Genomic DNA, 13,019 nt, shown 5'->3' on the forward strand with positions numbered 1-13,019 from the left:
AATTACAAAAATTAAAACAAGGAGGGAAAGTGGGGAGCGCGGGGATTTCAACCGTGCCCGCGTTTTCAGTGCTGGGGAGGGAAACAGGCGTTCTGACTTCTTCTGCCTCCCCCCCCCCCAGGGCTGCGGGATGGGGCACCCCATGGAGACACCCCCCCCCCCCCCCCCCCCCCCCGGAGCGCTGCCTGGGACACCCACAGCTCCCCCGGCAGTGCCCGGGCTTTCGGCTAACTTCCACCCCGCGCCCCCCGGCAAAACGCACACCCCGCGGGTTGGAGCCTAAGTTTGGGGGCCAGTCCAGTTCCACAAAATAAATGGGATGCAAAACACACTAAACAAACACAACCCTGCCGCAAAAGCCCCCTCCCGGGAGATACTCCCCCAGGCACCCCCTTCCCGCCCCGCACACCCCCTTTATCCCAACTTTCTCCCAGCTCCCCCCAGCGCCAGCCATCCCCAAACGACTCGTTTCGCGCTAACAGGCAAACCCCAGCGGGACCGCGGTAGCCCGGGGGGCTGCGATGGAGCGAGGTGGGGGTGTCCTCTGAGGACCAGGGGGGAACTCCTCTGCACCTCCCTCGGGTTACACACGCGCAGCCCGGCAGGAGCGAGCGCACACATGGCTACTACCTGAGCGGCCCCGCACCATTTCGGAGCAACCCCCAGGTCTCCTCCCGCTGCTCCCAACTTCTCCACACACACACACACACACACACACACACACGACCCCTGCAACCTCTCCGGTTGAGCACCCGCTCAGAAGTAAATGCCCGTTTTTGTAAAGTTTCCTCGATATCGCGCCGTGTTTACATTGCTATTAATTCCCACAGGCTGCCTGAAGGGAACAAAAAGCAGCAGCACGGGAAGGCTCGTCCTGCGAGCAGGGAGAAAACGGGGGGGGGGAGCGAGGGGGTGAAAAGCAAAAAGAAAGAAAGAAAGAAAACCAAACAAACCCCCCAACAATAATAAAGCAAATGAAGCAGACGGCAGTGGTGGGGACATTCCCCAGTTCGCAGGCTCGCTGGTTGCTCTGCTCTGTTTCGGAGGGTGGCTGCAAATAATTGCACGGCCCATTCAATTCTGCATTTGGAGAGGCGACCGTAAGCCCGAGCGGGAGGTAAACACACCGAAATGCACTTACCTGCACAGAAAGTTCCACAAAGCAAGGCGAAAGTCAGCCACGAAGCAATCATATTCCTTTACTTTTCTTTTTTTTTTCCTCCTCCTCGTGTGCCGCTCTATCCCCAAGGGAAGCAAAAATAAAAATACGAAGATCGAGAGAGTGAAAGAAGGGGGGAGACGCGAGGCTCTGCCCGCGCTCTCTCGCGCTTAAAAAAAAAAAAAAAAAAAAAAAGAAAGAAAAAGAGAAAAAAAAAAAAAAAGGCAAAAATCCTGGGGGAGGGGGGAGGGACGGGGGAGGGGAGGGAGGGAGAGAGAAAAAAAAAATCGGATTTAATTCCTTCGCAGTTGCAAAATGTATCCAGTGGAGAGGAACAGCCCCGGACGGTTCGACCTGCTCCTGCCTGGCCCCGGCGTTCGCTCCGAGCTTTCCAAGAGTTTCTTTTCCTGGGCTTTTGTGCTGGGAGCTCGGCGTGCACCACACACTGACTCCCCCCTCCCCTCACCCCCTTCTTCTTCTCCTCCTCCTCCTCTTCCTCCTCCTCCTCCCAACCCAGCCCCTCCGGCTCCCCCAGCGCTACGGGAGAGCGCGCACACACGCGCGCGCGCGCACGCCCCCCCGCCTGTCCCCGTGGTGGTGCACGCGCAGGCCAGTGCAGAGGCGCGCGGGATGTCCGCGCGCGCGCGCGCGCCACACGCGCACACACACTCACCCGCTCCGCTTCCCCGCGCAACGCAACGCACACGCGCTCCCGGCGCCGGCAGCAAGCGGCAGCGGCGGGACTATGAGAGGTGACCGGCCCCGCGTGCAGCGCGGGTGCTTAGCGGCAGGCAAGAGGTCGCGGAGGAGCCGCGCAGCGCCGGCAGCGTGGTGGTGGTGGTGGTGGTGGTGGTGGAGGGGAGGGGAGCGGAGCCGGTGGCGGCGGGCCGCGGCATCGCGGGCTGCGCGGGGCGCGGAGCGAGGGGGTGGCGGGCGCGGGCTGGGCAGGGTGTTGCCATGTACCGGCGGGGGGATGAAAGGAAAGAAGAGAAAAGAAGAAGCAGCTGTGGGGAAAGGGGAGGTTTGTTGTGGTTTGTTGTTGTTGTTGTTGGAGGGGGTTTTAATAATTAAAAAAAAAAAAAAAGCTGAACCGGTTCCAAAATGGCTTCTAAAAAAAAGGGAGAAGCCAAAGCGGAGCCAGCGGGGAAACCCGGATGTTTGATACAAAGAGGCTGGAGCGGGGCGGAGCGGCGCGGGGGCTCCGCGGCCGCTGAGTGGGGAGCGGCGCTGCCCGTCAAGGCCGCGCCCCGCAGAGCACCGCCCCCCACGGGATGGACCGGGGGGGTGTTGGGGGGGGCAGGGAGCGGGGGAAATGGGGAGGATGGGGTTGAGGGGTGAAGCTTCCTCTCCTCGTGCCCGCCGCCTTCCCGGAGAAGGACGGGAGGACCCCCTCGGGGGTGGGGATATACCATGTCTGTATGGAATAAATAATCCTTCTCTTCCAGGTTGGTGAGAATGTGTTTTCTCTACCCCGGAGCCCCCCGCACGCAAAAATGTCCCTTGACCCCCAGATCTTGCAGTAGCGATGGCTCAGGGGCAGTGTCCAGGAGTGCCAGGGCAGAAGGGCCACCTCAGCAGAATCAATTCCCAGGCTGCTTCAGGGTTAATAAGGTTTTCTGTATTGCAGGGATTACAGGAATCGAACTCTCTCCACAACCTGTTTTAATGATAACTAAATAATATGGTATTAGGGAGCACCACAAGGGGAAGGAAGAGGAACGAAAGATGCTGGAGTTGGGTCATTCCCAAGGCTTGGAGCCTGCGAGGTCCACTGACTCATGGGGGAAAAGACTGTAGCACAGACGTGCAGCTCCTGCACACAGTGGTGAATCGCAGGTCACCTCCCTCCAGTTTGTGCTATGGGGAGTAAGGTTGAAAATGTTTCTAAAAGCGTTTACTTTTTCCTCTGGAGGGAGAGAAGAGTAAAACTGAATCATTCCTTTTCAAAGTTTGAGAAGTGTTTTGTTTCAAGAAGAAATAAGTAGATTTTTTTTTCAGTAAGAAGTTTGCAGGAAACTTCAGGAATCTTTTGTAAGGGCTTGTAGCATCTTGGAAGCTGGAGTCTTTCTTTATATACATACAGCACTTGCGTAACAATGTCTTAACTGTGAATGAGATTCCTAGGTGCAGTTGCAATAAACTGATTAATAGTATCATTCATGGTATCATACCTCATTCATATGTTCAGTGTAAGTAAAGAGGAATTACATTGGCAGGAGTATAGCAGTCGTGACTTCAAACACGATACTCTTGGAGGGAAAAGTTACAGCTAAAGCATGCACCACTGGGCAGTGCAATTGGTAAAGCTGCAAAAAATGCTCAAGAAAATAATTTTTGGAGTAAAAAGCAGCAAAAACAAGCTCACAAAGAGCTAGTGCTGGGCAGGTCTGTGGCACGGAAAAAGCAAGGTGGGTAAAGTTACCCAGTTAGTCAAACTGAGGGTGGAAAATAAGAAGGAGACATGTCTGTCAGAGGGATTGGTCAGGGATGACCCCTACTTATGCATAAACAAGCACCCACAAGCAGGGTTGTTTAGATTTGTAATCTGGAGACAGCAAGGACTGATTTTTGTCGCCAAACACTCGTGGAACAAGTCACTGACAAGGGCACACAGCAAAGGGAATGGAAAGTAGTTAAATGAGAAGGAATGTCTTTGCCATGGGCTGCAGCTGCTTGAAATGCATTGGGATCCTCAAGAGAAGAGACAAGTAATAGGTCAGTATTTCCTATACGGTTGCTTATTTCATTCAAAAGCAAATAATGGGTCATTGCTGTGTATTTCATTCAACAAATAAGTTATGAGAACTACCACATGGCTCAAGTATGGAGAAATGTGTGGGGCAATAAAAAGACCCAGTGTTTCACTGTACCGGCATCCCCACAGTTAGCTAAAATGAGACATTTAATTCATACCAAGAAAATATTAGCCCTGGGGAGCAGGCAGCTTGGCTAACACAGTAGTCGGTTGCGCTCTGTCCCTGCCCAAACTTAAATGCTCCCTGGCCAGCGCTGCTCCTATTTTTAATCTCTGTGCTATGAAAAGCCCTGTTCCACAGTACGTGAATTTGTGCTTTATAGGCAGAGACTTGGGAGCACGTTTATCACATGGCTGTCATTGCTTTTGAGGAAACAGGTCCATAGTGCTTGGGATGTTGTCCTTAAGCCACCCAATAAGATGTGGCCCTTTGCTCTTGGACAGTGTGCTGCTTCACAGCGATGCTGTGAAGAGCAAACTGACAAGAGAACTGGACCCAGGGCAGTTTTTGCCCAGGGATAAATGATACCCTGATTTCTCGTTTATTAAATTGCAGCCTGTGTTGTGTACATTGTTTCACAGGGAGATGTTTACCCTGCTGAAAAGCTAAAATGTTTTCTCTCCTTGCAACATAAAAAGCCCAGGAGTGAGTTTTGTCACCGGAGATAATGTTACAGCCTCAGCAAGATGACACTTAAAAACTTCGTCAGCCTCCAAGAATTTCAGAATAGGGATGAATGAAGGTAGCAAGTGTTCAGGCAGTGCTTGCACGAAGTGCCCTCACAAGCAGTGTTTTCAAGAGCTTTTTTCTGTTCCCAGTTACCATTAGAGCTGCACAGCTGGGACCATTTTTAAATAATTATACTTACCAGTTAAAAACCCTCACATGCTAAAAGAAATTTTAGCTAAGATGGCTTTGTGCTTTGCAGTCTCATATGACACTCTATCTTTGTGGTGTGACTGTTGTAACAAGTCAAATTCATGTATTTTGATACCTGGCACATGATAAAGATACTTGGATCACTTAAGCCTGTACAAAACTGCAATGCTCACATGTCATTTATCTTAAAATCCTATTGTAGCTCTCGTGAAATGTAATTTCTTCAGTGAATGGAAATTTATACTGGCAGAGGTGTTATAAAACATGAAAAATACTCAGGGAAGGGGACCCAACGCTTCCTTTATCTCTTCAAGTATTCAGTAACAGGAATTTATTTTTCAGCTTGGCATTGGTTCGTTGCAGATTACAGAGCTTTGGTGCAAGCAAAGGGACCCGTTTCCAGTCGTCTTAACCAAAATTGCAGTAACTGCAACAGGTGAGACATGGCTTGTGGCCCCGAGATGGCAAACTGGTTCACAGGCTGCAGTGTCTGTATCAGTTCCTAAAGCTGCTTGTAGGAATTCACCCAGCCTAAAGAACCTCCTGGGATCCCAGCTTCTACATTCCCATTTCAAAATGCATGGGTAAGAGAAAACAATTTATATTCATAACCTTAAGTAAATAAATTGTCACTTTAACTACACGTTTTATTGTAATTAAATGCTTCTCAGTAATAAGCAACCCACACCATGAAGGAGGTTCCTAATATAACAGAAAGCTAAGTTCCCAGTTGTGAGCAGAATTAGGAAGCTTTTAAAAGCACAGACCAATTAATATGGCAGAGCCATGTTGCACAGTTCTCAACATGTGGAGGAAAGGTGGTTTTGCTAGAGAGCTTTATCCTTATTTTCCATTGCTGTGTGGTCAGCACCTCACCTGCAGGATTTCCCACTAGGATTTATACCCAGCATTAGCCTGACTCTGCTTCTGGTGGTTTTGCCTGACTCTTAACAGGAACAGACCTGAGGCAGATTTAAACCTTCCCCAGCTTTCTAAGGACTCACTGCTGTCACCTCTCCATAATGCAGCTACAATTAACTTTGCTGGAATTTCTATATTTGAAGCAGCTTTAAATTAGAGGCTGAACTTACAGACGTGGATGCAGATGGTCTTTGCTACTGTCTGTATGAGCCCTTGGGTTTTGCACTAAAAAAGCCCACCCACACTGACAAATTTGCCCTTTGCGGTCTGGCTTCAGTGCAACTGGTAAAAATAGTGAGTGATACGACAGACAGAAAGGGCCCTAAACTATATTTTTTGATCGCTTTTCTTAGCTCTGACTAAAGAGCAAGGCATCCGATGTTGACAGATTAAAGGGGAATATACCAAGCAAAGGGATCTGCTACCAAGATGCCCATAAACCGAGAGTTCTGCCATCCTCCAGAATGTGAACTCTTCCTTTGGTTCTTAGTTGTATTTTGATCAAAGTGTAAATACCAGCAATTGGCACATGTCAGACAGTGTCAGAGCCGTGTACCAAAGCTTTCTTCAGGTTCAGTCTTTAGCACTGCTTTACTCATCTGTGGGTTTTGTTAGGGCTTCTGGGACATAGCTCATTATTTTTACCACTGTAACCAGCAGAGTGGCCGTATCATCATTTCCACTTAAATCCAGGAGAGCAAGTCTGGCCTATTGGGCAGGGAACTTAATTGTGAGAAGGCTTTGGAGGGCGGTTGGCACTGGATGGTAGCTGTACTATTAGCATATTACTGCCCCTGAAAAGAAGAATCCAAGCTCTAATGCATATCCGCAAGTCCCACCAGCTCGATGGGTACCAAAGCACGCCCACACTTGAGCTGGAGACTCCTCTGCTCAGACAAGGAGGATTACGGACATCATATGACTAATTCTGAAATGACGGTGTATGCTTAATTGGTAAAGGACTGCATTTTCTATCTTTTTTTAACTCAGGACATAGCGTCAAAGGTCTGCCTGATATTCGAGGTTCATTTCAGGTATTTCCTTCATTGAGATTCACTGTACCTAAGGTTACTGTGACCTCTGGCTTTGTCTTGTGCTCTTCAGCACTATGAGAAGCCCGTATTCAAATTCCCCTGAAACATAAGGCTGTGCTGCTCTCGCAGCTCACAAAGAGCCTTCTCTGAACCTCAGGTACAAAAGTTTTGGCTGTTTCAGGAGCCAGTGGCCAGGAGTCACAAAAAGCATGATATTTATATAAGTGGACTACAGTACCAAACTTTAGACATTCATTCTAATGTCCTGCTTTCAAGATCTCTGCCTCAGTTTCCCTGTAAAATGCAAATACAGCATTGGTGGTGCTTAGCTCATTAAAAGAAATAAATACCTCTCTTCTAAGAGTGTGTGTTGCAGGGAGTTGAAGTCAATGCACCTTAAATTCAGCGCAAGATGTTTTTACCAACCGTTCAAACAGATTACCAAGAGCCACAGCAGCAAAATCCCTTCTAGCTTGAAATGTTAAGACTGCCTGGGTTCCTGTCAGGGAAATGTGCTCCAGAATTGGGGGTAGTAGCACCGGAATCATTTCTTGGTGCCACTGCTAGTGACTGTGACAGCCTCCAGTAATGGCAACCTATTAATGTTTTGCTCTGTCCTCCTTCCTTCAAAAGCTGAAGGTAAATAAGTACAGGTCCCATCATCTGATCATTTTGCTTGCATAGAAGTTACCTACAGAGTCTCTACATGAGATGGACAAGCAGAAGGGCAAGAGAAACTCTTCCCGTCTTTGGTGTAAGGCTAGCCAGTGCACAGTGCTGCAACCTTGGGGCTCAGGAGCTGTTGAGTCACCCTGGTTGTTCCACTTTTCTGTGCACAACAGCCGACATTGCTGATAACAGCTGGGGGTGGCAGGGGAAGGGCAAGGTGTTAAACCTCTGTGCTGGAGTGTGTTTGGACCAGGCTAGGACAGCCTTAAGTGCTGCGCTCTTTTGGGTGGCTGCCAGCATATCCCATGGGGTTTTGCCACACCTAAAAAAGAGCCTGGGAATACAACAGAACCCTTGAATCTGCAGAGTGAGAACAGCATGTTCAGTTACTGCCCTTAGACTATTCCCTAGCCCCATCCATTTAAGTTACCATCATCTGTAAAACAGTCCAGTAGGTATTTACCCACATTGTCTTCAGCTGTTGATGTTTTACCTGAAAATGCAATGCAGGTGTTTTAAAGTGCGTATGGTGGCTACAGCAGCCTAGAGCAGAGGCCTGTCATCTCTCCAGCTCCTTCACGTTTCTCCCTCCCTAGGTGTTCCCTGGGCAGAACATCTTTCAAATTCCAGTATTCTATTTAAAAACGTAGACTTGGGGTTTTTAAACTGGTTGCAATTAAGCTTTAACAATGGGAAGGTTCATATGGAGGTGCTGTGCCCCTCTTTGAAATGGCTTTGCGTAAGAAAAGCATCTGTGTCCCTTCTGCAGCCAGCCAGAACACACTAAGGGCTTTACTTCCACTACTCTCACCTGTGGCCTCATGCCTCCCAACACACTCAAGACATGTATGGAAGGGCTAACAAAATATGTCCTGGAGTGTTTGGTGTATTTTTAGAGTTTAACCCAGATTATTGGCCTTTGTCCCAGATTTCAGTGGTTAGGTTATAAGAATGCCCAGTGAGGCCAAGTGCTTCCTACATTACTCTCAGGAAGGCTTTAATCACAAAAAATACCCTCTCAGAGAAGGCAAATAATTAAGCTTTTGTGGCAAATACTCTACTGCCAGTAGCAGGAGGTGGTAAACACTCAAGACTACAGTATAAATAGAGCAAGGCAGATGCACTAAGCTTTAAAACGCAACATTATTGTGTTACATGGTATTGAGTAATGAACTGGACATCGCTAGCGAGGTAGTTTTCCTTTTGTCTTTACTGGGACCAGAGTTTGTTTTTTACATCATAAAGTGTTTGTCCTTGCTGCTCATCAAGGGAAATGCTGGTGTAAACAGCCTGGATGAAACTCTTCCCACACTGTGGCAGCTGGCAGTGTGCAAGTGGGAATATTCAGGTGCCATCCAGCCTATCCTCACTTCGGCAGCACCTATTCGACCTAGCTCTTCCTGCAGTCCTGGGTACTGCACAGTGCTCCAGACTCTTAGGGCATCATAAGCTTTGCCTGCAGAATATCTTCCCTCCTGTATAACCTCAGCCTGACCTCCTGCAGTTTGGTCCTTGCTGAGCATGTTGGGGAGGGATTGCTCCTTTTCACTCTGCTCCAGCTTTTTCCCCTTAGAAGATTGTCTCTTTTCAGCCTGTCAGACCCAAAACAGGCAAATTCATTTGTCCCTTCCTCATATTTCTGGCTGCACAGCATGACCCTTGCTCCATCCCTTGAGTTGCTTGGCTGTATCTCAGGGGCTAAATTCAGTTGCTGAAGTCCTAGATTTCCCATGCATCTCTGGCATGCTCTCCTCAGTTCTGAGGGACGTCTCTAGGTTCAGCTCTCCAGTTACACCACAGGTCTTTGGGATCATGGGGGGCTCCCTGACAGACTCATCCAAGCAATTTCTGGCTTTCATGGGCTTCCACCTTGGTATTACCTTTTTACCTTCCTATCAACTGCTTATTGCCCAGCTGACATAATACCCTTTCTAAGACTGTTTCCTTAGCTTTATAGCATAGGACATACCACATGTCATAAAAAATGCAAAATACAGAATCTATTCTGTTAAGAATCCAGCCACTGGTTCATCAGTTTTGTAGACAGGCAGGAATGACATATTGCCCATACAGATGCAGGTAAAATCTTGCTGCGCTCAGTCACACTTGTGCTTCCCAACGCTCCCCAGATTCAACAGTGGACATTTTGGCATATTATCAGTGATAAATGTGTTCACAAGTGAGAGCAGCCAGCCCTGCAGGCTGTGATGCCAGGGTATTGTGGGTTCCTGGCATGGGCAGAATGAGACAGAGATATTTTTGTAGTCAGCCTCAAGTTTTTATCTATTTATAGGTATCTTGGTGACCCCTAAATTGGGATTAGGTCCTTTGGCAGGAAGACTGCGCTGCATTTCCTGGCCCCTTATCCATTCAACACACCCTTGCTCTCAAAAGCCACTGATCTTGTCCTTTTATTTGTGCCACCAAATGCCACTCCTTTGGGTTGAGAAGCAAGAACAGGCAGCAGGAAAATTATCAATAATCCATCAAGCAACTAGTCTCATTTTTAATCCCATTTTTTGTGGCCTGTGGATGCTGTGGGGTGGTACACAGACCCTTAATTATTCAGCTACAATAGTTTAAATGATTGCAAGTGGCTACACCAAATTTGAAAATAATTCAGGAATAATGGAGGGAGATTTTTTTTAAAACAAGGATGGCATAGGACAAGGATGAAAAAGGTGCAGGACCCTTGTGGCAGAAGTACTGGTTGGAAGTATTCTTGTGGCCTGGGTTTCAGCTCAGTCTTCTGCAGGATCTCTGATAGGCTTTGCTTTACTTAAGAGATAAGTCCTGATCAGAATGGGAGCAGCAGGCTTTATACACAGAAGTAATTAAAATGTTTCACTCCCTGGCAGGGGAGTTAAAATCAATTTCTCAAATACAAGATGAGAAGCAACTGGCCAGGCTGCTGCCATGCAGAAAAAAAGATCCGGGGCTGTGATGCTTGGGAGTACAGCAGAAATCCAGTCCTGCAAAACTCCAGCAGTCCTCCTGGGATGCCTGTTCAGAGGGGCATGCTGCAGAAGGCACGGGACAATTTTTTCCATTAAACTTGGCAATGGTGGTGTCTTGGCTCAAGAACAATTTCCACACTTCAGGAAAGATATGGGTCAGCAGGGAAAAAGCCCAAAGAGATGCAAAAAGAATGATTTGAGTTGTAGAAAACCTGCCTTTGAAGAAAGGCTGAGAAAGAGAGAAGTCTGTGGTCTGAAGAGGGGACCAAGCTGAGACAAAGCAAGTTGCCAAGTACATACAAGGCTGAAGCAAAGAGGAATAGCGTGGTGCGTCCTTGTACCTTCTGCAAGCAGGGCGAGTAATGGCCTTTAGCTCCAGCAGAAAAGATGTAGGTAAAAGATCAGGAAAAGCTTTCCAGTGCCATGGATAGTTCAGCACAGGAGTATTCCCACAGGCTGTTGTGGAATTGTCAGTGCAGGACGGCATTAAGACAAAGATCCTGCAGGGATGGTTGAGGTATTGTTGATTGTACTGGGAGCCTCTTAGAAGGCTTTATCAAACTACTTCCTCCAGTTGCCACTGAAATCATTGCAATTCAGCACTTCAGCGTTTGCGAAAACCTGCTACAATAGCAATCCCCTGTTTGCAGTCTAGTGGATTGCCAGAGCAATCACATGCATATCTAGCTCCTAGGATTGTAGGGGTGCCAGAACAAGCTAAGAAATAAATTTGCTGTAACCATAGAAGGTGGTTACTCTAGAGCATTAAAAGTCCAGTCTTTCTTTGACAAAAAGTGCTGCACATGAACTTTTCCATGTAAAATAATGCAGGGAAATCTCAGTTATGTTTAGAGTTAGAGAGGCACAAAGGAAATTTCATTACAGCCCACCAACAACGATCTGTTATAAAGGGAACAGGAGCAATTTGTGAGTTCTCAGAAAACAGAATGCGTCTCTGTTCTGCCCTGTCCTCATTGTCTGCTGCTGTACTGTAGGACATAGATTCCTTCAGAGAAGGATCTGTGCCTTCTGCTCAGTTAGCTCTTACACATCACGTTTTATTTGCTAGGAGACTTGAATAATGAGCAGCAAACACTCTTGTTCGTACTTTAAACACATGGAAACTGCAGTACAGAGAAATAAAATGACTTGCACAGGGTCACAGAGCAATTTTGTGGCAGGGCTAGGACCAGAACCCAGCTCCCTTGCTCCCAAACCCATGTGCCAGTCTTCAGCTTTTCATTGACCCGTAATTTTAATCACCTTCCAAGGAAGTCTAATTGGCCTCTTCCAGTTGACTTCCATGGGTATAATGCCAGGTACCAAATAAAGTCACTGGGAATATCAATACAAAAGAAGTCAGTATTAGATGCAAAGAAAGAACTGATGGAAGGGAAAAAATAGATTTTAGAGAAAAAGGAATAAGTTCTAGTGCTGCTTCCATAATATCATTCCCCCTTTAATTTGTGCCTTCTCAAAATTAAAAAAAAATAGATTGCTAATATTAATAGATGAAATGAATCTTGAATTTTATAATAGTGGAGGAAATGAAAGGACCAAAGTAATATTGTGTTGTTAACTGAGATTTTAATAATGATTCTGTCCTCAGTTGGTGCATTTATTCCACAGAAAGTAAATCATTAATGAAGAGGAGGGGAAAACAGTTTGATGATGATGGATTTTTGAAAGAAAAGTTAATTCTGCTTAACTTCTAGAAACTCTGAAATATGCCTGGAGCTCTATAACTTAAAGACAAACACCTCAAAACCAGTCCACAAAGATGGCTAAGACTGCCTCGGGTAGGATGGTGCCATGAACATGGTTTCACTCCGATAGAGCTGAGGTGAGTGGAAGAGGGTGGTCATAAACGTTGGTTTTGATGGAGGAAGAAAGGTTTGAAGTTTTGTTGTTGATTGGTTGTATTCTCATAGCTACTTCTGAATGGCGTCTGGAGAGCAGTAAGGACAGCATCCTCACCTTAAAACAAAAGAGATCTAACTGGGCTCATCCTATGGTTTCTGTGGACTTCTGCAAGATCTGCTTCTACTATGTCCTCTACAGGGGGTGGGTGGACTCAAACCACTCTGTGCTGTGTGTTTGACTTCCCAAGTGAAGAAAGAGCACACCAAAGCTAACATGCCCAGTGGTAGCTCTTGAGCTACCCACCACTATCTTCAACCATCTTCAAGGAGTCCCAGAAAAAGGGCTTCCTGGAGCAGCAGCCCATATCACACCAAACCCCTGGGTTCAAAATGTCGAGCATAGGGAGGATCATGGTCTCACAGCAGTGGAGAAGAAAAGCATCTGTGTAGCTGGGATTTGGTGCCTAAGAAAAGGAAAAGGAAATATGGGACATACATGCCTGCACATGCATGAAACAGATGGGGGAAAAGACATAATTCCCCTGATTCCTTAAGGAGCACAGCACCCCAACAATGAATGTAGAAATATGCAAATGACATTTTGTATTTAAATTATCAAATCAATAAGGAGACATAAACATTAAACAACATTATATGAGAGCCTGGAGTGTCACCACAAAAATTAAGTCTATGTAATTAAAAGTACAATGCAATTTATTTTTACATCGTTCTTCATTCAAATCAACAAATCTTATTACTTGCCCAAAAATGTAAAGCAGGCT

At 46.9% G+C, this 13,019-nt stretch overlaps 1 protein-coding gene and 1 long non-coding RNA gene across 2 annotated transcripts in view; one reads left to right on the forward strand and one right to left on the reverse strand.

The window, feature by feature from the left end:
* ACVR2B (activin A receptor type 2B) overlaps window positions 1-1,638 on the reverse strand; it is a 98,560-nt gene extending 96,922 nt beyond the window's left edge. The window contains exon 1 of the mRNA XM_061474532.1: window positions 1,142-1,638. Within this exon, the coding sequence (XP_061330516.1) occupies window positions 1,142-1,193 (52 nt within the window). The 5' untranslated portion in view covers window positions 1,194-1,638. The remainder of the gene's footprint in view (window positions 1-1,141) is intronic.
* A 2,136-nt stretch (window positions 1,639-3,774) lies between these two features.
* Window positions 3,775-5,437, forward strand: LOC133280028 (uncharacterized). The gene is made up of 2 exons (XR_009747037.1): window positions 3,775-3,874; window positions 5,158-5,437. It is a non-coding gene; the product is annotated as an uncharacterized LOC133280028 (long non-coding RNA).
* Window positions 5,438-13,019: the final 7,582 nt, after the last annotated feature.

The sequence above is a fragment of the Pezoporus flaviventris genome, unplaced genomic scaffold (assembly GCF_033815535.1).
Source record: "Pezoporus flaviventris isolate CSIRO_AGI_PZ_B2104156 unplaced genomic scaffold, CSIRO_AGI_Pfla_v1 ptg000079l, whole genome shotgun sequence".
Classification (NCBI taxonomy): domain Eukaryota; kingdom Metazoa; phylum Chordata; class Aves; order Psittaciformes; family Psittacidae; genus Pezoporus; species Pezoporus flaviventris.